We start from the raw sequence: 25,970 nt of genomic DNA on the forward strand, positions 1-25,970 counted from the left end.
GTACATGCCCGGCAGCACAGAAATACCAATAAACCAAAATAAGAACATAAAAGTTGGGGTTTTTTTTTTGGCTGTCATGTGTTCCCCGACGCATCACAAAGGCTTAAAAAGAAAATCAGGAAGCAGCCGAGACGCTGACTGTGTGACGCCAGCCGCCATACGGTGATGCACGGCTTCACGTTATGTCTAGTCGGTCACACGGCCACGCTGCGTCTGGCTTGGGGATGGGGGGGGGTGCTTTGAGTTTGGCAGACTGGCTGCTAACGCATCACCGGTCACGTCATTAGGTACACGAAACGATTGTAGTGTCGTGCTGAGTCATGCTGGTATGACATAACAGCAATACCCATGGATGGCCACTAGGTGGCAGGATCACCCAGGAAACACCTTGGTGAGTAGTTTGACTTTATTTTGCTTTTATTTAGGTGTAGTGTTTTTTTGTCTTAGTACATGTAGGACAGCTAGGATTGTTCATTAGTCATGTTGCTTGGATCTATTTCATGTGCTCCAAAACAAATATTAACATAATTGACACATTAAAGTCAATATTAGTAATATTATAATAATATTAGTCATGCCACAGTCAATAGGATTCAGGTCAGGACCCACTCTAAAGTCTTTCTTCTGTTCTTCAGCCAATCAGAAGTGGACTTGCTGGTGTGTTGTGGATCCTTGTCCTGCTGCAGAACCCAAGTTGGTTTCAGCTTGAGGTCACCAGATCAGGTCAACAGTTGGATTTTCTCCTTCAGGATTTGTTGGTAGGCAACAGGATTCTTGTTTCCATTTATCACAACAAGTCTGAAGCAGCAAAACAGCCCCTGACCATCACACTACCACCACCATATTTTACTGTTGGTTATTTTACTGTTATGATACAGGCCTCACAGAGTGGAAACCCAAGTTCGATTCCACTCTCTGCCATCTCAGTGTGGAGTTTGCATGATCTCCCCGTGCATGCGTGGGTTTTCTCTGGGTACTCCGGTTTCCTCCCACATTCCAAAAACATGCTAGGTTAATTAACGACTCCAAATTGTCCATAGGTATGAATGTGAGTGTGAATGGTTGTTTGTCTATATGTGCCCTGTGATTGGCTGGCCACCGGTCCAGGGTGTAAACGGGCCCCTTTGGCTGACAAGCTGTCTGGAAAGTGGAAGTAGGACTCATGAATCCAGTTCCCTTTAATAACTCCTCTCCTTTTATTTAAAGCACAAACAAAGAGGACAAAAGTCAGTTTCATGCGGTATGTTTGCTCTCACTTAACCTCCCCCAAAAAGTTTTTTCACTGGAATGTGGCTTCAAACTTGATGACACGTGTATGTCGACTTAGCTGGAAAGACGGGAGGAGAACAGCAGAAACATTAGCAATACGGGTTAAAGGTCAAGGAAAAGACTCCATTCTTTTAAGTGACCTCCTGGAAAATGACTGAACATTTATAACATTTAAAGAATGTCTTCATTGAAGTGCAGTCGGTTCATTATTACATGCAGTTCAAGTATAGTCCGGTAGAGAGCAGCAAACAGCACTTTATCCAGACTGAGATTAAATTAAGAGTTAAATATATGGTTGAGATCCATTAAACCACAAAAATAACTATAAAAACAAAGTACTACATTTGATAAATAAACAAAACTAAACATTTTAAGACTTTATGTTGGAAAAAATAATAACTGCATGAGTTTATTGCATCCGATGAAATAGAATGATAGAATGATAACAAAACAATTCATGATTAGTAGTTATCAAAAATACAATTGAGTTTCCTCCAAGACAACCATGTCACCCCTGATAAATAATTTATACTTTTTGAAATTATTATCATGTAGAGTCAAACATGCATCTCTGATTATTGCTTGAACAGCCAGCATGTTATGTGTTTGCACCAAGAGTATACAAATAGTATCATATCAGAATATGCACATTGTGTCACTTGCATAGTTACTCAAAAGCAGTATTGCTCAATGCATACATGTGGCGAAAGAGGATGTATTTTCCTTCTTATTTGTAATATTGCACGGATGTCACTTGCAGAGAGTTGTAGTGTCCATGTTCAAAAAACGGACGTTCATCTTGGCCTCAATCTCGAAGCCGTTCAAAAGCTGCAAAAAACAAAAACGTTTAGAGACACCTTCCCATCCAAATGCATGAGCTAAGTAGGGTCAAACACTTATTGTCAAACTGTGACGCAATAAAAATAATCACTTTAATGCAAATTTGTTGACTATTTACAATTTTCACCCTTCAATGCATAACCTCCTACAACGAGATGCCTTTTCACTTCCCGGTTGCTGCAGAGCATGTATTCCTATAGGAGGGATATATGCCAAGCTAATATAAAATGCAATTCTGCCACCTTGTGGCCAGAACATGATCGCTTCTATTGTGGAGTTGCATCATCATTACTTCTTGGTGCATTTGTGCACACAAAAAAAAATCCCATAAAAATGTACAAATACATCCTGGGAGTGAGCGGTTAGGTTAAAAAAACAACAACAAAAAAAACGTATAAACAATGATTATAAAAAATACTAAAAATATTTGTGGTACTTGGTGTAAAAGTGAGACAATCTGAGAATCCATGTTGGTGAAATCCAACGACCCACCTTGAGAAAGTGCTCAAACGTGATGCCCTCATAGAACTCGTCAGGTTCCTGCGAGGCCACAAGGGACAGTTAACGCCAGCTAAACATGTAGCGCCATCAATTAGTAAACGTACCATGTGACCCATCGATATACCGGCCACCTCCAACATGGCGGCATCGGCAATGCTTTTAGCCGTTTCCTTGCCGATAGCCCCGCTGCGTGATAGAAGCTCCTCCACCACCTAGTCCAGCAAAAATACGAAAAAAATGACGCCATCAACCTATCAACCTATCACGTTAGTGCTTGGGTCAGCGAGTATCAAAGTAGTCATACATTTTATTTAGCTTTTCTTGTGACATTTAATCCAACAACAACATACCAGGCAAGAATTCCATTAACTAGTCTTCCATTCTGTGTGGAAGTGGTAAATTTTTGGCTTCTTACTTTGTTTTCCTTCACATTACATTACATTAAAAACTGCCTGGAAAGTTAGACCATGCAACAGATTATTGATAATTCTATAATTTCCTGTTTAAAAAAAAAAAAAAAAAACAGTTTCAAAATGTCAACCCTCACATGTCTGTATTCCTCCAGCGTTATTGTCCCATCGTTATCCGTGTCGTGCATGTTGAATAAAACTGCAGACAAAACACAGCAGACATTAAAATATAGCTGCAAGGCAACAAATACAAATAGAGCGTCGTGATTGGTTGACAGGTTGCTAGGCGCACATCTCAGTTTCTCCCTCCTGACGCTGTCCCGCTCCTCATCCGTCATGCTGAGCGAAGGTGGCTTGAAATGGGACATGATGACCACAAACTCCTCCAGGCGGATCTCCTCCACCGAGCCCTCCCCGGGTGGCACGAAGTTCCTGCAGGTAGAGGAGGACATCATAAATCCTATGAAGCCAGTCACTCTAACACAGGGGTCTCAAACACGCGGCCCGCGGGCCAAATGTGGCCCGCAGGACACTAGTTTGAGGCCCCCGCCTTGATATGAAAGTTTAATGTTAGTGCGGCCCGCGCAAGTTTGATATGGATGCTGTATGATATCATGTACCCAGAAAAAATTATTACGTTTGATTAATGTTCATGTTAAAGGTTAAATAACTGTTAATAGTTATCCTCCCTATCCGTGTGGAAGTGGTAAGTTTTTGGCTATTTAGGTTTAAAGGAAATAACTTGAAGGCTACCGTTTAGGTCGCTAGCTCTCTAGTTTGCGAGTTAGCATGTGTCTCAAGACCCTACAGTTGGGCAATATGTTGTAAATAAAAAGAGTATAAATGTGACTATAGTCGTGTTTTGTCATGTCTACAGGGCTCTAATAATGCTTTGTTAATTTTAATCTGAAAAAAAAAATTGTCTACCCACCAACTATATGTGGTTTCTTAAGTTTTTATTATTATTATTATCATATTTATTTATTACTGATTGATTGATTTTCTTTATTCTTGATTTGTTTATTTATTTTTCATCTTATTTTGTGTATAAAAATAAAAATTAAGATATTTGAGAACAGTGGAATGTTTTATCAGAGCTTTTCTTGTAGAAAATCGGAACCAAAGCATTTTTCTGTTTTTAATAAATGCGTTTTTGTTGTTTTTTTGAAAACCTGATGCGGCCCAGTCTCACCCAGACCCTAGCTCCAGTGGCCCCCAGGTAAATTGAGTTTGAGACCCCTGCTCTAACAGATAGCTTCATCCTTTGTCATGCTTGGCACCTCCTGTCGAAGAAGGCCTCGATAATCTGTGTACGGATGGGATTCCACGCTAGATCCGGGATGGCGTTGAAGTGCTCCCTCCTGGGGAATGAAAAACAACAATGAGAGCACGTTTATTTCCCATTAGACCTTCCTACTGCTGCTGCTGGATCGTCACAAAGGCACGCCGACACCTGAAGCCCGTCAGGCAGGTTTCTCCTGCCAATGTGCAGGATTTGCATAAAATAACAACAGGAAATCCTATCAAATCAAGCAGGGGGGGCTGAATAAAAACCCAATAATACCTCAGGGTGTCTTCGTTGTGGCTCAACTGCTTGAATCTTTTGTGCAGAACTCCAATCTGCTCACAGGAGACTGCAAAGAACATGTCAAATGTATTCATATAAAACACAGGTGGAATTATCCGGGCTAGTGTGTCTAATGTTTTATTTACTGCAACACCACCAGGTAAGTTACACCGCCTTTAACTTGCAATATGAATTATTCATCACTAAAACATCGTTAGCTCCAATACCATACATAGCTCGGCCTCTACAATAAACAGGTAAGGTCCTGAATTAACATAGCTTCCTTAAACGTAGCAGCAAAAATACACAGCCCTCCATCATAGTTCTGCTTTCCATCATTAAGTACACTTAAATTAATCACGTTTTAGTGTTTAAGTACACTCACAGCCCGTCTTCTCCGCCAGTTGTCTGTATTCTAGAGGACCAGAAGAAGACTGCCAAGCACCCATGTTTAAAAAAAAAAAAAAAAAAAAGTCCTTCCCGGGACGGTCCACTGGTCCACCGGAGCAGGACAGGAAGATGGTGGGATACTACGTCAACTATGGAGCAAAGGAGCAGGAAAAGAAGCCACGCTCAGACGTTGGGAATCATCTGAACACTTGACACACACCACAACAGCCCTCTCACATCCCCGCAGGGAGAAAAAAACACATTAAAACACTTCCGCAACCAAGGACGGTGACGTCACGGAGCAAGGCTGCACCTTCCATCGTTACAGTATATCGATTTTAATTTTAAAACGCTTAAATCATGTGTCATTTTTTTTAGTTCCATGTCCTTGCTCATTTTAAGTACGTCAAATTAATATTGACTCTACTTTCCCATTTGTTGCATGTTTTACTCGTTAACATTAAAAAAAATCAAATTCAGTTTCATTTATTATTTTATTTCTCTCAGTTTATATATGTGTATATTTTTTAGATCATCAAACCTTCAGGCAAGCAAAAATGAATCCGACAAGTCCGGACATGATCCCAGGAGCTAATTAGTTCCAGGTGTGTGGAATGGAAGCAGAAATCTGATTGGCTGATATAGCGGAAGTAAAGTAAACAAGAATGCTCTGTGCGTAAACAATAGCCTTGACATGCAAACCAATCCATAAAACAACGAAGGGGGAAAGAAGTAAAGTAAAAGGTGAAGTATGTAAAAAACGTATTTTACTTGTGTGTGTGTGTTTTCGTGCATATTAGTAATGAAATAAACAAGCAATACTGTAACACTTTAGGGAGCTATCTTTGTCCTGTCCAAAATGGCTGCCCATTTCTACAGTGACAGTTATAGTGTGTTTTTAGCAAACCTTCTACAGTTTATCTTCTTGGCCCTGTGGCGAAATACCTTGTGTTGAACAGGGTGTGGACTTGAATGTGTGAACGTTGTGCAACATGTTCCAACAATGCTTTACAAAGACAACACAAAAAGAGTAGGAGATCAAGTTGTAGTTTCAGCCACGTGGTGGCGGTATTTCACAAAAAAACACACTGCTGATGAGATGATGAGAGTTATGAAGGTTGAGATGTTGTATGGCTGAAGTGTGCCCATAAAAGTGTAGTTTGTGTTGTGTGTAAGAAATAAATGACCCAGTACATGTTTTTCTGTCATTAGCTTTTGGTATACATATGTAAGCAACATGGGTTAGCACGCAGGCCTTACAGCAAGAGTTCAATTCCACCCTCGGCCATCTCTGTTTGGAGTTTGCATGTTCTTCCCTTGCATGCGTGGGTTTTCTTCGGGTACTCCGGTTTCCTCACACATTCCAAAAACATGCTAGGTTAATTGGCGACTCCAAATTGTCCATAGGTATGAATGTGAGTGTGAATGATTGTTTGTCTATATGTGCCCTGTGATTGGCTGGCGACCAGTCCGGGGTGTACCTCGCCTCCTGCCTGCCTGCTACCATTCCTGAGCAAGCACAACACTAGTGATGCCATGAAAGATTCTTCACAACCGAACATCTCACACTCATCTTCTTAATCATTGATGAATGTTTGATGGAAGTGCAGATATACGTGCCTGTGAAGAACAATGACGACTGCACATGTTCCTTTGCAGGTAAACATGGTTAGCAAAAGAGCACCAAGCTCCTTTTGAAAGCTGCCAATCTGTTGACAGTCATCTCTAGCCTTTGTCCTTTCTCAACACGCTCACCTATGTTAACCAGGGAATCACTAACATGTCAGGTGGTCGTTTTGTGGCAGGGCTGAAATGCAGTGGAAATTTTCTTTTATTTTAATAACATTAATTGTCGTTCAGCTTAGCACTCTTCATAACATTCTGGAGTATATGCGAATTGAGATCATCGATATCTATCGGTGTCGTTCACAAAAATAAAGTCTAACAGAATGTGCCGGTAATTGTTGTTGCTATGGTGAACGAGGATACTGCTAGTCAGAGTTGTGCTGTACATGTAGCATACAAGCTATACAAGGGAGATCATTGTTGTGTAGTCTGACAATGATGAGGATTGGGATTGTGGTTAGCATGTACTGCTTGACTTTTCTATTTTGGTTTGTGTCAGTGTCTTGAAAGTAAAATAAATTAAACTTCATATGAAACAAGTACCCTTCCCCAACAAACATTTCCTTACAGAAGCTTTAATAGTTTTCTTATTATAATCAAACCCGATAATTTTTGTGTTTGTCACATATAATAAACGCACGGTGCATCTCTTAATCAAATGATAAAATGCAGATTGGCTCACAGATGTTTGGCAAAGCAGCCGCCGGTCGCCACCGCCGCCACCACCCTCAGCCAACAGCTGTCCCTTCCCAATCAGAAACTGTGAGGAGATCATTAAGGTTCCACAACCGATGTCCTGACTCCGTTTGTAGGTTCATATGGTATAATTAAACCTTTGTTTTCTTTTACCTTTAATAATGTGCACTCTTATTTTTGGTTTTCAGTGCCTGAGAGAAAGACATGCCGCTGTAGTCAGACTTAAGGGTCAGTGCTCTTTATTAGCAGTCCACTCACACAATGTCTTAAAATGAAGCTGATGAATATTTAACTTGATGGAGGCTTCGTGTTGCATAGCTTAACCCTTTTGTAGCAGTGGTCCCCAATCTTTTTTTGACCCACGGATCGGCTTGTGTTACCACATATCTCCGGTTAGGGGCTCTAATGGGTCTTGTTTATTATGTATTGTATAAAACCAAGACAGAAACATCAAATTAAAAGAACAGTAAATGTGATAATTTGGGTTTGGAATTGTTTTTTTATGACTTCCTACTAAAATTCCTACTCTTAATTGAGCTACTTGGTAGTTTAAAAAAAAAATCAGTTGAGTGACAGTAACTTGGCAAGGATGTTTTCCCCCCGTTTCCCCTTTGTGTATTTCAATAGTGCTGACACTGCAAAAAAATGCACTGCTTAATAAGCTTCTGCCCTATCACCTGTACTGTGAACCTGTTGGCATATTGGCCTGTTGACTGCAAAGGAGCGCTCTTCAATGCCAGTTTTTAAAATGACTGAGTTGAATCTAAAGCCCTCTGAGAGACAACTGAGAAAATACCACCACAGCCGAGATTGATGCATTTGCTCTCACACCATCAATCCGCCCACACAAGGGAAAAAAAACAAAATAGTTTTCCTCTTTGTGTCCTTCAATTGCTTTTTTTTGTGCAATATTGTCTTTCTGGGTTTGTGCGCTGGGACCATACGTGATCACACTGCACTCAGACGGCTTGAAATTGATTTGAATAAATACGGCAGGATAAAATGATGTGCGTTTACATAATAAACAGAGGGGGAAGAGGTAGTGTAGATGTGTGGTCAAGGAGAGAGGGCAGCTGGCGCCTGCTTTGCATGCACGGGGGGGTCTTCAATGTGGGGCGAAGGAAGTTGACAGGGCGCCGCAGTGCCGCCTGCATGCCTCCTCCGGCTCTGAGACAACAGCTGCTCGCAAAGAGGATGAGAAGACTTAGTCCTGAGGGCGCTACGATGTCTCGCCCCCCCTTTTTTTTCCCTTCTTCTTCTTCACCTGACTGCTGCCTGTCGCTTCACTGAGCAGCAGCTAGCTAGACACATGTCCGACATCCTTGTGGATGCATGTACAATCACCCACCGTCACATGAGCTATACTAATGCATTTGGTCTGTGTGCTTGTGGCCTACCAAAAAAAAAAACACTGTCTTTTCTCAACAGGGTTCCACAAAGACTCAAAGGTGAAGCTCTTATCCACCGGTGCTGTCATTCCACAAGTGCAACCTGCAGGTACTTGGAGTAGCCCAAAGTATGGTAAGACATCCTGTCATATATGTAATATATATATTTTGTATCAAATTCCGTGGTGATTGCTTAAACAACCTAAATGTAGGAGTGAGTCTTATGTCAATTATGCAGTCAAATTAGCATCTATATGTGGTTTTTTGAATGAAAGAAAGGCAACACATTAGGGGTGCACACTTTGACAAATGTATACCTTTTTTGTGCACTGGTTCAGGAGGAGAAGAGTCTGTTTACACAAATACAATAGAGCAGGGGTCTCAAACTCAATTTACATGGGGGCCACTGGAGCTAGGGTCTGGGCAAGGCTGGGCCGCATCAGGTTTTCCAAAAAAAAAAACCCCAAAAACGCAACAGAAAAATGAATAAACTTTGCTTTGGTTCCGATTTTCTACAAGAAAAGCTCTGATAAAACATTCCACTGTTCTCAAATATCTTATTTTATATCTTATTTTTCTAGACAAAATAAGATCAAGAATAAAGAAAATCAATCAATCAGTAATAAATAAATATAATAATAATAAAACGTCAAATAATAAAAAATTAAGAAACCACATATAGTTGGTGGGTAGACAAATTATTTTTTTCAGATTAAAATTAACAAAGCATTATTAGAGCCCTGTAGACATGACAAAACACGACTATAGTCACATTTATACTCTTTTTATTTACAACATATTGCGCAACTGCAGGGTCTTGAGACACATGCTAACTCGCAAACTAGAGAGCTAGCGACCTAAACGGTAGCCTTCAAGTTATTTCATTTAAACTTAAAAAGCCAAAAACTTACCACTTCCACACAGATAGGGAGGATAACTATTAAGTTATTTAACCTTTAACATGAACATTAATCAAACGTAATAATTTTTTCTGGGTACATGATACCATACAGCATCCATATCAAACTTGCGCGGGCCGCACTAACATTAAACTTCCATATCAAGGCGGGGACCTCAAACTAGTGTCCTGCGGGCCACATTTGGCCCACGGGCCGCGTGTTTGAGACCCCTGCAATAGAGTAATCCCTCATTTAGTGCATTGAATTGGTTTGATTGTGACAAGTGAATTTCCGCAAAGTAGGATTCCTTCTGTGTCTGTTTGGTACACGTGTATCAAACAATGGAAAACACAGCGGCCTTGACAAAAATCCAACTGTGAATTTTGTGTATGGTTGCACTCGTTATGCTGCACGGCTGACAAGTGGTTAGCACGCAGGCCTCACAGCTGGGAGACCCGGGTTCAATTCCACCCTTGGCCATCTCTGTGTGGAGTTTGCATGTTCTCCCCGTGCATGCGTGGGTTTTCTCCGGGTACTCCGGTTTCCTCCCACATTCCAAAAACATGCTAGTTTAATTGGCGACTCCAAATTGTCAATAGGTATGAATGTGAGTGTGAATGATCTATGGTGAATGGTCTATATGTGCCCTATGATTGGCTGGTGACCAGTCCAGGGTGTACCCCGCCTCTCGCCCAAAGACAGCTGGGATAGGCTCCAGCACCCCCCGCGACCATCATGAGCATAAGCGGTAGAAAATGAATGAATGAATGCACCCCTTATAATAACAGTACTTCTTGTGTCGGCTATTGTCTCATTAATGTAACATTACTGACACCTAGTGACCATCTTGGGATGACTTTCAGTCATTTTAGCAAATGTTATGCTTAATTTGGGCAACAAATACATACAATGTGATTAAACAAGAACAACGGCAATAAATTATTAATTAATTTGAGAAAAACCATGATGGAATGAAGCCTCTAAACCACATGGCCCCCTTCCTCGCTAGATCTAAACCACAGTGACAACTTTCAGCCCAACTTAAAGAGGAGTTATGGTTACGGTAAAAGTAGACAGTGATGTCTCGAAGGCTGCTGCACATAAAATGTCTAGTTTCGTATTTTTGGTCCATCCGTCTCTTGTGCTAGTTGAACTAAAAGTGTATATCTAATAAAGTAACCAATGACGTCGAAGAAGTCTTGCCTCTCAGCAACACCTCAAGAGTGTTTCGGCTGTCATCAAGAATTGCGTGGCTGTCTGGGCTCAAAGAAAACACTCATAAATCAAATGTAGCTTCGAGATGGTGGGGGTGGGGGGGGTGTTCATAAGGAAGAAGAATCACCGCTGATTTAATGCTAATAAAACGCTTCTTCTTCTGCAGCCTTTCTCAACGTTGACAGAAAGTTGAGCCTTTGTACAATTATTTATTATAAGTGGTGCTCCATGTTCTGTCACTCCGACTTGTGTGACAGTGACGCCTTTTTAAATAGCATTGTGGCTCATGTTTGATGTGACAGCTCTAGTTTTTTTGGTGTCTGCATCCTTGCTCCACATAACTTTCTTTTCACTCGTTAAAACTTTATTAGTGAGCTAATTAAGCCAAGTGTGTGTGAGTTAGGAATTTATGAAGGGTCATCCTGTGTTTACAAACCTGAGTGGAAGCATTCACGGGGTGAGTGATGACGTTAATAGCGCTTTCATTTTAGAGGTGACCCACTTCTCCAAAATCAACACGATACTGGATTTACTGGACTGTCATTAAGTCGGTACATTGTTTTGGTTGTGTCACAATAGCCAAGGAGAAGTCGTGTCTGGACACAACAAACATAATCAATATGAGAGTAGACGCAGACAAAGCAAACCAACAAGACAACATTTAGGTTGCAGAAAGCTGTACCACGAACGCATCACGGACAGATTTTAATTGAGATGAGTTAAATCCATCAGACAGACGGCGTAATTCCCTGCACTGCTTCCCAAGCCAGATGTGCACTGTGTGTTTCCTCAAGTGTGACCTCTGGGTCCGCCCTATGGCGCTGTCCTGGTTCATCGTGCCTGAGGAGAACTCCAAAGACGGGCCCAAAGCACCGTAGCTCGCTTCTTAAAATGCAAATGTCTGCCAGTTCACATCTGTGGTTGTCTTCTTGGAGACTATCGGTAGATAGTACCGCTATCGGGACTAGCGGTACTATCTGCAGTCCTCCCTCGTTCATCGTGGTTAAAAATGACACCCCTACAGTCCTATTATTTACGCAACAGGATCACTGCAGGGACATCAGATGTCCACCTCCATAAGCATAGCATGTTACCGAGTTAACTACAGCCTCCAATTAATTTATTCTAAACTTTCAAGTGGAGTCGGGAAGAACGACATAAGCCAAAAATGTACCACTTCCACACGTAATGGGAGGACTACTTGTTTTCACTCTATCCATCACATCTGTGGTTGTCTTATTGGAGACTTAAACAACGTCATAGCGGTTTGTACTATCTGCAGTCCTCCCTCATTCATCGTGGTTAAAAATGACCCCCCTACAGTCCTATTATTTACACAACATTACGCAACAGGATCACTGCAGGGACATGAGATGTCCGCCTCCATAAGCATAGCATGTTACAGAGTTAACTACCGCCTCCAATTAATTTATTCTAAACTTTCAAGTGGAGTCGGGAAGAACGACAGAAGCCAAAAATGTACCACTTCCACACGTAATGGGAGGAAAACTTGTTTTTACTCTATCCATCAGTTGGTACTAAAGAGCCTCATTTTTTTGTGATGACTTCCTGTGAATGTGCACCATTTTGCACTGTTTCTTTTGTGTTAACTTTTCCGACAAAATGTCTGAGTATTGATGGTCGGAACGAAGGCTCTGCATCAGGATGTAGTTTTTTTCCCCCAGATGGGAAAACTGGGTTGGTTGGATGGATTTGTTTTGAGATCCCTAGTAATTGCGAGTCAGTTCCTCATACAAAAACATGAGGGGGGGGGGGGAACTATTGTCCAGCAGCGAGTCGGTGTCTACAGTTTGCCCCCCTTAAGATGGATTGCCCTTATTGGCTGCGATGTCTCTGCCGTATACAATCTGCTGAAGGGCATGTGGGCCGTGCTAAGTGAATTGCTCACAGCAGTGGGTGTGAATGTTCAATCACACAGTTACTTTGCAACACAATTATCTAAATATCAACTCCGAATATATCCGCTTTAGGCTGATTTTCATGGTGACAAAATGAACTCCAAAGGTCATTCAGTATGGCGTGGATTCAGGCTGTTAATATTCTGAGTATTGAGGCGCTACCATCGACCCTACGACCCCAACCTTATATAAGTCATGTGTCGAAAATGATGTGGTTGTGAAGGATTTTTTTTCCATTCAGAGGAGCAAAAACGCTGCCATCTTGTATGTAAATATTCCACTCAGTGCGTGATGCACATATACTTTGAGCAGGAACAGCTGTTTAAACCCTGAGAGCGAGTCAAGCAGTCGACGTGGGGCGTCACAGAGGTGATTCGCTCACCCGCTGTAGAATATGAGATGATTGGCTGGAGGACAGTCAACTGTGATTAGGAATTGCTAACATTCCCTGTGGGTCACATTAATTCAGGAACTCTCGACTGGCCTCATTTGATATTCATCCTTATTATTGTTATTATTTGCTGCAGAAAATGTGATGTTTCCTTGCATTTATACAGAATAATACCCATAGAATTGCATACCACTGTATGCTATACCCATACTTTATTCAAAATTCAATCCCATTGTGTATTCTCAAAGAGCACGATGGCTTCCTTTTGAACTCAGAAAGTAAACAGCGCAGTCACGTAAGCCCGTGTAGCAATGCATCACCGCGAGACCGCAAGGTCAACAACAGACATTTATCTGTATTTCGCAAGAGTGTGACCAGGAAAAAAGAAAATGTTCCCTATTGACATTTTGTTCATCAAGATTATTTGATAAGCGTTAACATTCTAAACAAAACGAAAGAACACTTGTATAGGCTCTTATCTCGCCATTATATACTCTATTGAGGCAAAATGATTAGTGCAGGACTTGGCTGCAACCAGCAGGGGTGCTGTTGATTCATTTTCAACAACTCAGCTATGCAAGGTTGACCTCTTTACATATGGAATCGATGGGTACACTAGATTTAGCATTAAGCTAATCTGCAGTCTTGAAATTGTTATTTACCATTACTATATAATGACCGTTTAGAGTAGGCACCATGTGACCTGGACCTGGAGTGTTGGGTCACCTTACACAGAGAGGCAAGGTGAGCGACACGCCAAGGTCAACATAGTCCCCAGGGTTTGCTACTACATCAGGAGGTTGCCTACAGCCACAGCTGTTGTCAATGTGTTTTGACTTGGTGGTTAAATGAACTGAGGCATTCTGTTGTTTTTTTTGTTGTTTGTTTTTTTTATATAAACATTCATGCTAGTAGTCTGCCACGGCGGACGAGTGGTTAGCGCGCAGGCCACACAGCTAGGACACCCAAGTTAAATTCCACCCTGTGCCATTTCTGCATGGCGTTTGCATGTTCTCCCTGTGCATGTGTGGGTTTTCTCTGGTCAACATAGTCCCCGGGGTTTGCTACTACATCAGGGCCCCGTTTCAAGAAGCAGGTTCAACCAACTCTGGAGTCTAACCCTGAACTCTGAGTTGATCTACTCTGAGACAGGAAACTCTGACTTACGGGTTTCAGAACAGGTGATTTCAATTGGTTCAATCAACACAGAGTTTGTTCACTCTGAGTTAAGCGCGTGCACCACGACTTTAAAAAGCCCTGATCAATGGAGCCCTGTTCCCTCGATTCACCATGGCAACGAGTGAGAAGAAAAGATCGTCGTATTTCAGTCCTCTGGAACTGGATATATTAATGCGGTCATACGGCAAATTTGAAAGCGTTTTTAAAAAGAAAAGCAACATTGAAAGCGTTTTTAAAAAGAAAAGCAACATTGAAAGCGTTTTTAAAAAGAAAAGCAACACGGCTGCAGCAGCGAAAGAACGCGAGTCGGCGTGGGAGAAGATTAGTGCTCGAGTCAATGCGTAAGTTTAAATTTATTATATACATTTATGCAATCACAATAATATTAGGCTACAGATGCAAACAAGTAGAATGGTGTTACAGCTACAATTTATGTCACTTAGATGTAATCCCACCGGCGAAAAAAGAACGTGGAAGCAGCTGAAGATGAAATATAAAAACATTGTTCAAACAGGTAAGCCCTCAGCATAACAGTCAGGGTGCCTTTTTTTAATCATGTTTACCACTAAATATCATTCAGCAGCTGTTTCAGTGTGCATTATCTCCAACATAATATTGTTTTCACACACATAAATGTCCTCGCCTGTATACAGTTAAATCAGACATATGAAAAGCAACATCTAACTTCTACTCAGCCAACAGAAAGCGGGCATCTGCCCGCAAAACTGGCGGAGGACCACCCCCACCACGTCTGACCGAGGCAGAGGAGCTGGCCATGAGTCAGACTGTCGGGAGGCCAGTCGCAGAGGGGATCCCTGGAGGAACCTCATCCTCGGACATGATTACACAGGAGCCACCAGCCTTGATAAGATGCAATAGGCCTAGGCCTCAAACTTCTTTTGGGCCTATAGTTCAATGTTAATTTCCCTTTCATGTGTTTTTCTTTTGTCTCAACAGATTCTGAAGACGTACTTGGTCTAGTGGATCCATGTGCCACTTTAACTGTAAGTAGCCAATAGTCCAGAGATTATGCCATATTTAAAGTATAGCATAGTGAAACACAACACTCTAAACAGGATGATAAAGATGATGGGACCACAATGTCTGCTGCCTTCTCTGTGGTGGGAGCCTGAGAGGCCTACAGAGGTAAAATCTTGATGTTACTGATTTCCTCTCCATTCACATGTGTTTACATGTGGATTATAGTGACTTTTAGCCTACACTGAAGTATTAACGGATTCTTATCCATTTTAGCAGAGCATGGCTGGGCAGCAGGAAGAGGGTCCCTCAACCTCCACAGCACAGATTGACACAGTGAGATACGTATTCAGTAAATTCCAGAGGTTAATTCAGTGGAATTCATGTGCAACTGTATAATGTCATCCTTATGTGTTCCCAGCTACCACTAAAAGAAATCTACAAAGTGCATTTATTAAAAACAGTACAAAAAACAGAAAAAGAAATGGTGCTGCTGGACCGCCAGATAACTAAAACGGATCTGGAAATTGAATTATTAAAACACAAGTTAGAGGTGGGTGCATGGTCATAGTGAATTGTGTTGATGATTGTAACAATTAAAAAGTAAGAAACCATTTTTTTTTTCTTATTTGTAGGAAATAAAGAAGACCAAATAAAAAAATTTTTGTCTTTCTGTTTATTTTACTGCTGTTGGTGATGGTGATTATGAAAAACGACCAAACTGGCTTTAAACACGCGCGACAATGAATGAATCACACCGGAGACAGAAAGAAACTCGAGGTTCATTGAAGAAAACCTGGTCCCGACCAGGTTATGTTCACAGAGTCTGTTGCCATAGTAACTGACACCGAGGTTAAGTTACCTCTCTCTGTGAAACAGGCTGGAGTTACTCCTCTGTCTCTGGTTTGACTTACCTCCCTTTTTGAAACGGAAAACTCAGAGTTTCCCTCATTTCAGGGTTAACATACTCCGAGTTTTCACTAAACCTGCTTCGTGAAACGGGGCCCAGGAGGTTGCCTACAGCCACAGCTGTTGTCAATGTGTTTCGACTTGGTGGTTAAATGAAAGGAGGCATTCTGTTGTATTTTTTTGTTCGTTTTTGTTTTTTTATATAGACATTCATGGTAGCAATCTGCCACAGCAGACGAGTGGTTAGCACGCAGGCCACACAGCTAGGACACCCAAGTTCAATTCCACCCTCGGCCATTTCTGCGTGGCGTTTGCATGTTCTCCGTGTGCATGTGTGGGTTTTCTCCGGGTACTCCAGTTTCCTCCCACATTCCAAAAACATGCTAGGTTAATTGGCGACTCCAAATTGTCCATAAGTATGAATGCGAGTGTGAATGGTTGTTCGTCTATATGTGCCCTGTGATTGGCTGGCGATCAGTCCAGGGTGTACCCCGCCTCCCGCCCAAAGACAGCTGGGATAGGCTCCAGCACCCCTGCGACCCTTGTGTAGATAAGCGGTAGAAAATGAATGAATGGTAGCGCTCTTGTAGTATTTTATATGAAGCCATAATGTTGAAGCTGGTCCACACTGGATCTCACTAAATTGGATGCATGTGGTCATCCTGAAAAAATCAGGGAATTGCCTCCTGTCTCTCTTTTTTTCCTTCCTCGTGGTCAGTGCATGTTTCTTTTCTGCCCTGCACCCCCCCATCAATACTTAAAGAGCAGGGTTGACGTATGTGCAAGTTGGCGCTCAGGAGCAGTCATATTACGTTATCGCTGTCTCTCTGCTGTCTTTGTAGCGTCCAGTGAGAACATGTCGGGTTGAGATATGAGCCGGCGTCATGCTGCGCAGCGGTGGCTCTTGCTGTCATGTTTATCTGCCATGTAGCACTCAAGGTCAACCAATTGCTGATGGCTAATTCATGAGTATGAGGCTCGGGCCTTGCACCCGGTATTACACCGGCCGTGGACCAGGATTGATGAGGATTTAGTGGCCAGGATGGGGGAATGTTTTGCTGTTGACTTTCTGGTGATGGAAAGATGTCAAATTTAAAGGTTAAACTTTGTAAACCATTTAATCACACGTCCACTTTTACCTGACAAGCGTGCTTTAGCCGTCTCCTCGCTGTCATTGCTTTGTGACGTTTCTTGTTTCCCCCTCCCAACGCTCTCTAATACAGCTTCTAATTGTTTATCAGGGTCATTATCACATGCAGTCACAGTTGGTGATGCCAGCGGTAGATCCATAATGGCGTATCGCTGGAGTCATCCATCACGGGCAGGCGAGCGGAAGGCTGATGACTAAACTCAAACAGTACATGCAGATATGTGCTTAAGCTCTGCTAAACAACTTTCGGGACGAGAATTGGAGGAGGAGATAGAGGCGAAATAAAAACACAGGCCTCTTTTTATGCGGCAATTAGATTTGGCTTGTGTTCCGGTCTGGAGGAGATATCTTCTCCGCTGTCCTCACCACTCTCTGCAGTAACGTCCAGTCCGAGGCCTTGCAGCTCCCAGACCAGACGGAGATGCAGTTGGTCAGCAGGCTCTCGATGGTCCCTCTGTAGAAGGTGGTAAGGATAGGAGGGGAGAGGGAGGCTCTTCTCATCCGCCGCAGGAAGTGCAGTCGCTGCTGTGCCTTCTTCGCCAGAGCGGAGGTGTGGAGTGACCAGCCGAGGTTGTCCGTGATATGCACCCCCAAGTACTTGGTTGTGTTCACAACAGATATGAGATGAATTGAGATCTATCAATCTGGAAAAGTTTATCAACAAACCAGTTAGCCATTATCCACAAATGGACAAAAACCTGAAACAGTAGTGAACCTTCCCAGGAGTAGCCAGCCAACCAAAATTACCCAGAGAGTGCAGCGACGACTCATCCAAAAGGTCACAAAAGAGCCCACAACAACATTTTAAAGAACTCTACCACGACAAAAAGCCATTGCTGAACATGAAGGCTTGTGTCAATCTTGATGATCCCCAAGACATTTAGGAAAATACTCTGACGAGACAAACGGTGAACTTTTTGGAAGGTGTTTGCCCCATTGCATCTGGTGTAGATGTAACCCCCAGCAATTGCAGTAAAATATGGTGGTGGGAGTGTGATGGTCTGGTGCACTTTGTTGAAAAATACTTCAATATTAGACCTTTTTAATCAAGTAAACTTTGTGTACTGTGAATGCATTATCATTGCAAAGACAGAGCTGAATGTCTGCTGAAGAAATAAACGTTGAGCTTTATTATTCTTATCATGTCAGGGTATTTGTTATTACAGGATATGTATGCACACGGCATTGACGATAATGTTGTGTTTTTACTTTTCTATCATTACATTCAGCTGTGAATCTACAGGGTGGGATGCGCCTGGTTATGTGTCTTATCTAAAGTCGGCAGCTTGAACGTCTCTGATCCTTTTGATGTTCCATCACCTTGAAGGCACGTCGACAAAAAGATGATCATCGTTCTGCTGTGTTTGCTGCTCACTCAAACGCTCACCTCCGCTTCCCCCAAATGATGACACTGCTTTTTTTTGGAGATCTTGCACATCCGACCGTGTGTGTAGGTCCCTTTGTGGCATATTCGATGTGCGTAAGTCATGAATAATTTGTCATTTTCAAGTCAAGGTGAAGACAGTCTGTCAGAAAAACCAGCAGGGGAATGACTGCAGGAGGGGGACGTAGAAAACTTTATTTTTTGTCAACTAAATTGCCGATGTTTTGTTGACCGAGATGATTGAGTTACACAGGATATCATCTTTGCTCGGAGAGCATAAGCTCAGCAAGACGAGTGCCACTTGAGTGGAATAATTGCACACCTGCAGAGACCGTGTGACGTCCGCTTCCTTTGGCGGAAACGCAAGTAGACGCAGGTGGGAGAACCCAAAAGGAGGGAACTGACTGACTGCTTAGGCCTTGATGTGCTATTGGTGATTTCATGTGATAGGTATTTACCATGGGATTTCACAGGCTTTGCTACACATCCTTAAAATAAAGTTACAGTGGATAAAGTACACAATAAATTAAAAAAAATTTGCACATTAAACAAACCCAAAAACATTTGAGAGGATTACACGAGCAGTCACGTCTGGAAAGTAATCTGGCTGGCTGACGTGCACAGAGGAGATTAATATGGCGCTTGCATTGACACAATAGGGGACGCACGTGAAGTGCTTTAATAGGCCTGATCTATCTCAATCAAGACGGCGGTTGCCTGCGCATCAATCTTGCCACCTCAACAGCGCACAGCAACATCTTAATTGGCAGGCGATGCAAATCACGGGCTGGTTGCATAACTAAAACGCCGTTTTTATGTGAGGCTGTGTCTGCCCACGTCAACTGATGTGGGATTTAGTTGATTGTCGGCTCAACACACACACACACAGGTGTGGGATGCAAATGAATGTTTTAAAATAATGCAAACCTATAATGCAACTCAGGAGAAAATTAGAAACAGATGTAATGCTTGATCCCAGAAGAGTTTCTGCATTGTTATTCATTGAATGGCATGCTTGGATTAAGAGAGTTGCACGCACACACACACACACACACACACACTCACACGGCACAATATTGTCACCTAAACCAATGAGGGTGCCATGAGATGAGTTTGTTTCTGCAGATGGACACTGGGTAGCAAAGATAAAAAATAATATTTATTGTGCTAAGGACATGATAATTTTGCCCTTGTCTGATGTTTTGTTTGTCTTTTGTCTTTTCAGTAGGATTACGTAATCACTGAAACAACCTATAAGATGTTCAATTTTGCGATACTTGACAATAGCATAATCATGTTTGTGTTGCATGCCTTGAAAATCCTGTGGTACAGAATAAGGAAGACAATCCACGATGACTTGACGTATATATTCACCCTCAGGATTTATTCTTCCACTCAAAAATAACAACACTTCAGATATCATAAGATGATTACCTCAACAATTACCAATTTGCTTCCAGACACATTTCACATTTTTCAGTTAGCCTGCTTCATGCTATTAACTGTACATTAAAGCTGGCTAGCATTAGCCATTTCGCTTATGTTCAAATGCTCTACAACACATTTTGTAACAAACATTTGGCAGTCAGCTGTTTACTCTAGCAACTTTCTAAACTCTTTACAGTCGTTAAAATATAAATTATCTCTACTTTGTACTAAACTGTGGTACAGCATAAGGAAGACAATCCACGATGACTTGACGTATATTTACCCTCAGGATTTCTTCTTCCTCTGTCGTTTTGTCACCTACTCTATACCACCGTCGCTGCTACCACCCCCTAGTGGACCTTGCGGTATTACACCCAAACGCCAACAATAGAGATTTGGTTATTTTAGAAACAAACATATACAAAAATAGTAGTGTGTCTTTTTTTTCTTTTGCTACTGAATTTTATATGTATGACATGAACTATTACTACTTAAATGCTATAACCATATTTATGCATTTTAAACATTTTTTTAAAACCATGTTACCTTATCTTTTATGTACCTTAAATTCGCATCATATTTCAATATGCTTTATTGGGTGTGAGGTCTTGCTCTCGGTGGAGGAGTTCAAATATGTGCATTAATGCGGTTGCTGCACTGCACCATTGTGGTGATGAGAGAGCTGATCCGGAAGGCAAAGCTCTTTACTATGATACTATATCCTCTCTTATGGTGATGAGCTTTGGGTAATGATCGAAAGGACAGGATCGTGGAGGCCGCATGGACGCCTCCCTGGTGAGGTGTTCCGGGCATGCCGGGAGGAGGCCCTGAGCTGGCATGGGAATGCCTTGGTGTCCTCCTCGCGGGCAGGGACGGAGAAGTCTGGGCTTCCCTACTGAGTTGACGTTTTGGTTTGCTGACCAATTGATATTTAGCTCGAATATCTTGAGAGGGCTCCTATTGGTGTAGCTCGTTAAGGACGTGCTGATGATCCAAGGTGACAACACCGAAGTAGGATGCACCCAAATGACCTGGGCCAGATTCTAACACATCCTGGTTTCATGCCCAGTGGTCCACGGAGGATCTGCTGCTGTTCCAGTAACGGCATTGTTACTGCCCAGCAGCTCTACTGGGCTGCTTTGATACTTAATGCATCTTTAATGATACCCAGTCTGGGCCTTTTTAAAGATGCAGAATAAAAGTTAGAATGGGATTCTGGGATTCACAAACCTCTGCCACCACCAAACAATCCAATGACTTCTTCCTGGGTCGCTATCTGGATTTTTGTCATTGAGATTCATGCACTAGTCAGGGAAAATGTAGAGTTGAGATGAGCGTGCAGCTCTGACACCACCAGATAATCTTCACTGACCATGAGCCCTGGCGCAGCATGTTTCACCCCCCCACCCTCTCCTCTTGGCCCAAACACCCCCCGGAGGGTGCTGATGGCTGATGTGCTATCAGGAGCAGTGGCTTGTTCCAGAGATAACATGGCCACAGGAGAGTGGAGGCAATAAGCTGACGAGAGCCTTGAAAGGAAGTGAATAAATATTGGGCATCATCAAAAAGCTCTGCTTTCCGCCAAGTTGTATGGTTTCGCTCCACATTTTGTTTCCATTGTAAAGGCTCACGGAATATCGAAACCTTTTTGTCCAACATTTTAATTACATTTCATTGTGGTGCCGGTCACATTAATATAGATTTGTTGTACCTGGAAGTTGTTGCATAGGTGTTACAATGACGGCTTTTGTAGGGGTATTTATCCCTAAAAATTTGTAAGGCGCTGGCTTTACAACCGAGGCAGTATTGTAAATGCACTAATTAACTTCTGTATTCAATTAACCAGAGTCTGCTATAGTCACAGGGTGCATAGTCTACAAAAGGAAATGACCACCAGGGTCTCAGGTTGGAAGTTCCAGTGTTGCCAACTTGGCGACCCAGGCACAAAATCTGGTGATATTCCAAACCCTCTTTGAAACATTCATTCATTCATTCATTTTCTACCGCTTTTTCCTCACGACGGTCGCGGGGGTGCTGGAGCCTATCCCAGCTGTCTTTGGGCGAGAGGCGGGGAACACCCTGGACTGGTGGCCAGCCAATCACAGGTCACAAATATACACAAACAACCATTCACACTCGGATTCATACCTATGGACAATTTGGAGTCGCTAATTAACCTAGCATGTTTTTGGAATGTGGGCGGAAACCGGAGTACCCGGAGAAAACCCACGCATGCACGGGGAGAACATGCAAACTCCACACAGAGTTGGCCGAGGGTGGAATTGAACATGGTCTCCTCGACCCTCTTTGCAACATATTCCTGCTAAAGTTTTTTTTAGCGTCTTTGGAGAGTTTGCTGGTATTTGGGGATTTAAAGTGAAAGTAAGTATTGTTGCGCAATTTGTGTTGTCGTCACTGATCAACAATGGTTGTCCGTGCAGCCGCCAGTTAGCGTTGCAAACTGCATAGTAGAGATCCACGCATCCCCTAAATTTTCTTAATCTTCCTTAAATTACTACTCATTTAACAAAAATACATTGACTAGAGAATAATTATAGTTTTACATATATGTGCTCTGTGATTGGCTTGCGACCAGTCCAGGGTGTACCTCGCCTCTCGCCCGAAGACAGCCGGGGTAGTCTCCAGCACCCCCGCGACCGTCATGAGGATAAGCAGGATAAAATGAATGAATGAATATAGTTTTACATGCAGAAAACAATCAGTGTCACTTTTGTTATTGCCTGAATATTGACCAGCTCATTTGCATATCCACTTCCTGGATTGACTTTTACCAATGTTTTTATCAATTTCATTGTCTTTGTCACAAACTTTCTCGTGTCATAAATGGGCTGAAATTCATTCATTCATTCATTCATTCATTCATTCATTTTCTACTGCTTTTTCCTCACGAGGGTCATGGGGGTGCTGGAGCCTATCCCAGCTGTCTTCGTGCGAGAGGCGGGGTACACCCTGGACTGGTCGCTAGCCAATCCCAGGGCACATTTAGACAAACAACCATTCACACTCACATTCATACCTATGGACAATTTGGAGTGGCCAATTAACCTAGCATGTTTTTGGAATGTGGGAAGAAATCGGAGTACCCGGAGAAAACCCACGCATGCACGGAGAGAATATGCAAACTCCACACAGAGATTTGAACTCCTAGCTGTGAGGTGGGCTGAAATTGATTAGTAATTTTCTACTGTGTCAAATTATTATAGCATCTTCACTTCAAATCTAAAAATAGCGTGTCCGTGAATGAAGTTCCTCAAAGCAGTCTTCCCAAACTGCAGCTCCAAATCAAACAACCGGAGGCTGCTGTAGCTGGTGCCCACACGGCCAAGAATCCCGTCCTCCTTTTGGATGTGATAATTGAAACTGCGCAGGTGTGAAGCTCAGTGCACAGGGACTTCATTAGTAAGGAGAGAGCTTTCACCTGACCCATTTTTCGGAATACCCAGAGGGCTTCCAAGCACTTTATGACATCCCAACTCCTCTTTAGACACCAGGAAGAAGCAGTGATTAATTTATTGCTTTGGCACATAAATCCACAGAGGGGCTGGACTCTGGACCTTGAACCCCTGAAAGGTCCAGATTGGTAAGAGGTCCAATGGAATTGGAGAGCTAATGAATGACTAATTGCTGCAGGAAGGTGCCAAGGAAAGAGACATGTTTCCTCTTTTTAACTGTCAACTGTGACCAAAAAGACAAACATTGACAATGACGCGACTTCCTTCAGAATGATCCTGCAGTGATGTTGGCTGCTTAATGAGCCTGGAGTCAACCCTCGCCACACAGACGTAACGGGTCATGAAAAGCTTATTTCACTCTGCGTCAACCAGGGAGGGCTGGTTCTGATTCATGCCAAATCTGCAGAGCCCCCCCCTCACCAATTTACATTTCAAAAGGCGGCAATCCTTTTAATTTCCATGAAATTGGGTGTATCAGCTGGGTGCCTTGGATATATGGAACACAGGACGGAGCGCCGTAGCGGCGACTGAGGACACAACACGCGGGAGACAAACCCGGCTTGTGGTCGGATTCATAACAAAACACCACCATGGCTAACATGACAAGTTTTATGTTTAATTCACCAAGGATTTAGTTAATTCATCATCTATCCAATTAAGGATTACCTCCATGGGGAGTCCCCTAATAGTTTTAATTAAAATGATAGTGCTTAAAAACATCAAGCCACTGTATTGCTTTTTTTTTTTTTTAACCTCTGCTGCACTGGGATCATAGACGGCATTATGTAACTTTGCGATTTTGCTCACTTGGATCATCCTCAGATGTTTCCTGGGCAAGACAGGATTTTCTTGACCTAATTCTCCCAATACACAATTCAATGCATCCAAAATGTAGGTCACCATGGCAATCCTGTGTGGTTCAGGGCTTGCTGAATGTCGACCGATATAAGATGTAGTGCAGCCAACATTGTATAGGACAAACAATGGAGTATGTTTATGATACCAACTGTAAATGTTAAAAGAACTGTAATGTCTATAACATTAATTAATGATCTCGTAGAGACCCAAATATAAGACGACTCTGAATATAAAACTCCTCCTATTTGGCACCCATGTGTGCATTTGTTTGCATGTTTAAACCTCTAGACCTCTGAATAAAATACAGCCTGTCATTTTCAGACTGTCGAGGGGGGGTAAAAATATCGTCCTATATTTGAATTGACCCAACATGGTTGCGTAGTACCATAATCACTTGTTTGGCTCCACCTGACCATTTATGTGAAGTAGGATTCCTTATTTATAAGTTCTAGCCATAGATAATGTGTGTTTGCCATTATTAGAGTCCTCTAGACATGAAATAACACCCCTATAGACACCTTTTATACTCGTATTACTTGGTAAAGTAGACATAATTAGAGTAAATAAGTCATTTAAGTTATAAAGGCTCGTGTGTTGCTATAAATGTGTTCCCAAGGGGAGCTGAGTAGAGGGCGGACAGGAAGTGACATCTGGGATTCAGACATTAGTTGTATTGTGTATTTTGCAAACATGGCTAAGTGTTCCCTAATAGCCAGGAGACTTTAACGATGAAGGGTTTTCGAGTTCTGCTGCTTTAGCACTATTTTAAAGCATGACTCCTGCTAGCCAATAACCGGGCTGCATTCTATTTGTTTACAAAGTAGATGCGCGGGGGAAATTATACTTGGTGTATACTGTGTGGGAACTACGCTTGTATTGTCGAATATTTCATGCAAAAAATCAGATTACACCAATAGTAACTATTTTATTCATTTATATAAGCAAAATATTTGGTTCATGCCAACTATCAGCAAAGAAAAATGAAGGGGAACATGAATGTGTGTCGGCTGAAGGGTCAGAAGTGGTTGAAGCAGTGACTGAAAGAACGATAAGGCCAACAAAATGATAACGTGCCCTTGCGCAGAAGGCCCGACCGTGTGAATCCCAAGCAATGTTTCATTTCCCAATTAAATCTCTTTCCGCCAAAGACAATGGCGAGCGGGGATGACAAAGAAAAAAGCTTCAGAAAGCACAATAAAAGGGACTAAAAGAATGCAATTATACAGTAGGGGGCTTGAAAAGTGATGGTTTATTTGAAAGGTCATTTATGGTAAACCTTTCATGCCCCCCCCCCTCCAATATTGTAATTTAACAGTACAAAAACATAGCTTCATTTGATCTTTCTAACATACAACAAATAACCACTTTTACAGCTTCCTTAATGTGTTTTTGCAGCAGATGGGTAAAAGTGCCGAGTCAGTGTCCTTCAAAGTGTGTGTTTTTTTTTTTTTTTCGTTTTTTGCTCTTTTTGTTTGATGAGATGTGCATCACGAGGATGTG

At 42.2% G+C, this 25,970-nt stretch overlaps 2 protein-coding genes across 4 annotated transcripts in view; one reads left to right on the forward strand and one right to left on the reverse strand.

The window, feature by feature from the left end:
• Positions 1-1,665: 1,665 nt before the first annotated feature.
• On the reverse strand, positions 1,666-5,590 carry tescb (tescalcin b). 2 transcript variants are annotated; one of them, XM_058064577.1, is made up of 9 exons: positions 5,519-5,590; positions 4,973-5,126; positions 4,585-4,654; positions 4,301-4,381; positions 3,313-3,452; positions 3,158-3,219; positions 2,715-2,822; positions 2,602-2,649; positions 1,666-2,097 (listed from the first exon to the last, which is right to left on the reverse strand). In XM_058064577.1, exons 2-9 carry the CDS (start codon positions 5,034-5,036, stop codon positions 2,020-2,022), a joined length of 651 nt encoding a protein of 216 aa, XP_057920560.1. In that variant the 5' UTR covers positions 5,037-5,126; positions 5,519-5,590; the 3' UTR covers positions 1,666-2,019. The 2 variants fall into 2 exon arrangements, with proteins under 2 accessions (XP_057920560.1, XP_057920559.1); XM_058064576.1 differs by lacking the exon at positions 5,519-5,590 and having other exon boundaries at positions 4,973-5,253.
• cabp7b (calcium binding protein 7b) overlaps positions 4,551-25,970 on the forward strand; it is a 48,671-nt gene continuing 27,251 nt past the window's right edge. The window contains exons 1-3 of one of the 2 annotated variants that reach the window (XM_058064578.1): positions 4,551-4,747; positions 4,992-5,721; positions 8,728-8,820. The gene's annotated coding sequence lies outside the window, so the exon portion shown is untranslated. Of the gene's footprint in view, positions 4,748-4,991; positions 5,722-8,727; positions 8,821-25,970 lie in introns of those variants that run through there. The other variant, XM_058064579.1, reaches the window with a different exon arrangement.

The sequence above is a fragment of the Doryrhamphus excisus genome, chromosome 2, assembly GCF_030265055.1.
Source record: "Doryrhamphus excisus isolate RoL2022-K1 chromosome 2, RoL_Dexc_1.0, whole genome shotgun sequence".
NCBI lineage: Eukaryota > Metazoa > Chordata > Actinopteri > Syngnathiformes > Syngnathidae > Doryrhamphus > Doryrhamphus excisus.

Bases quoted from the DNA above. Each gene is read 5' to 3' on its own strand.
- tescb (XM_058064577.1), bottom strand. From the start codon at position 5,036: ATGGGTGCTTGGCAGTCTTCTTCTGGTCCTCTAGAATACAGACAACTG. The intron at 2,650-2,714 runs GTACGTTTACTA...GTGGCCTCGCAG, and splicing joins GTATATCGATGGGTCACATG to GAACCTGACGAGTTCTATGA. The intron at 2,098-2,601 runs GTGGGTCGTTGG...TGTTTTTTGCAG, and splicing joins CGTTTGAGCACTTTCTCAAG to CTTTTGAACGGCTTCGAGAT.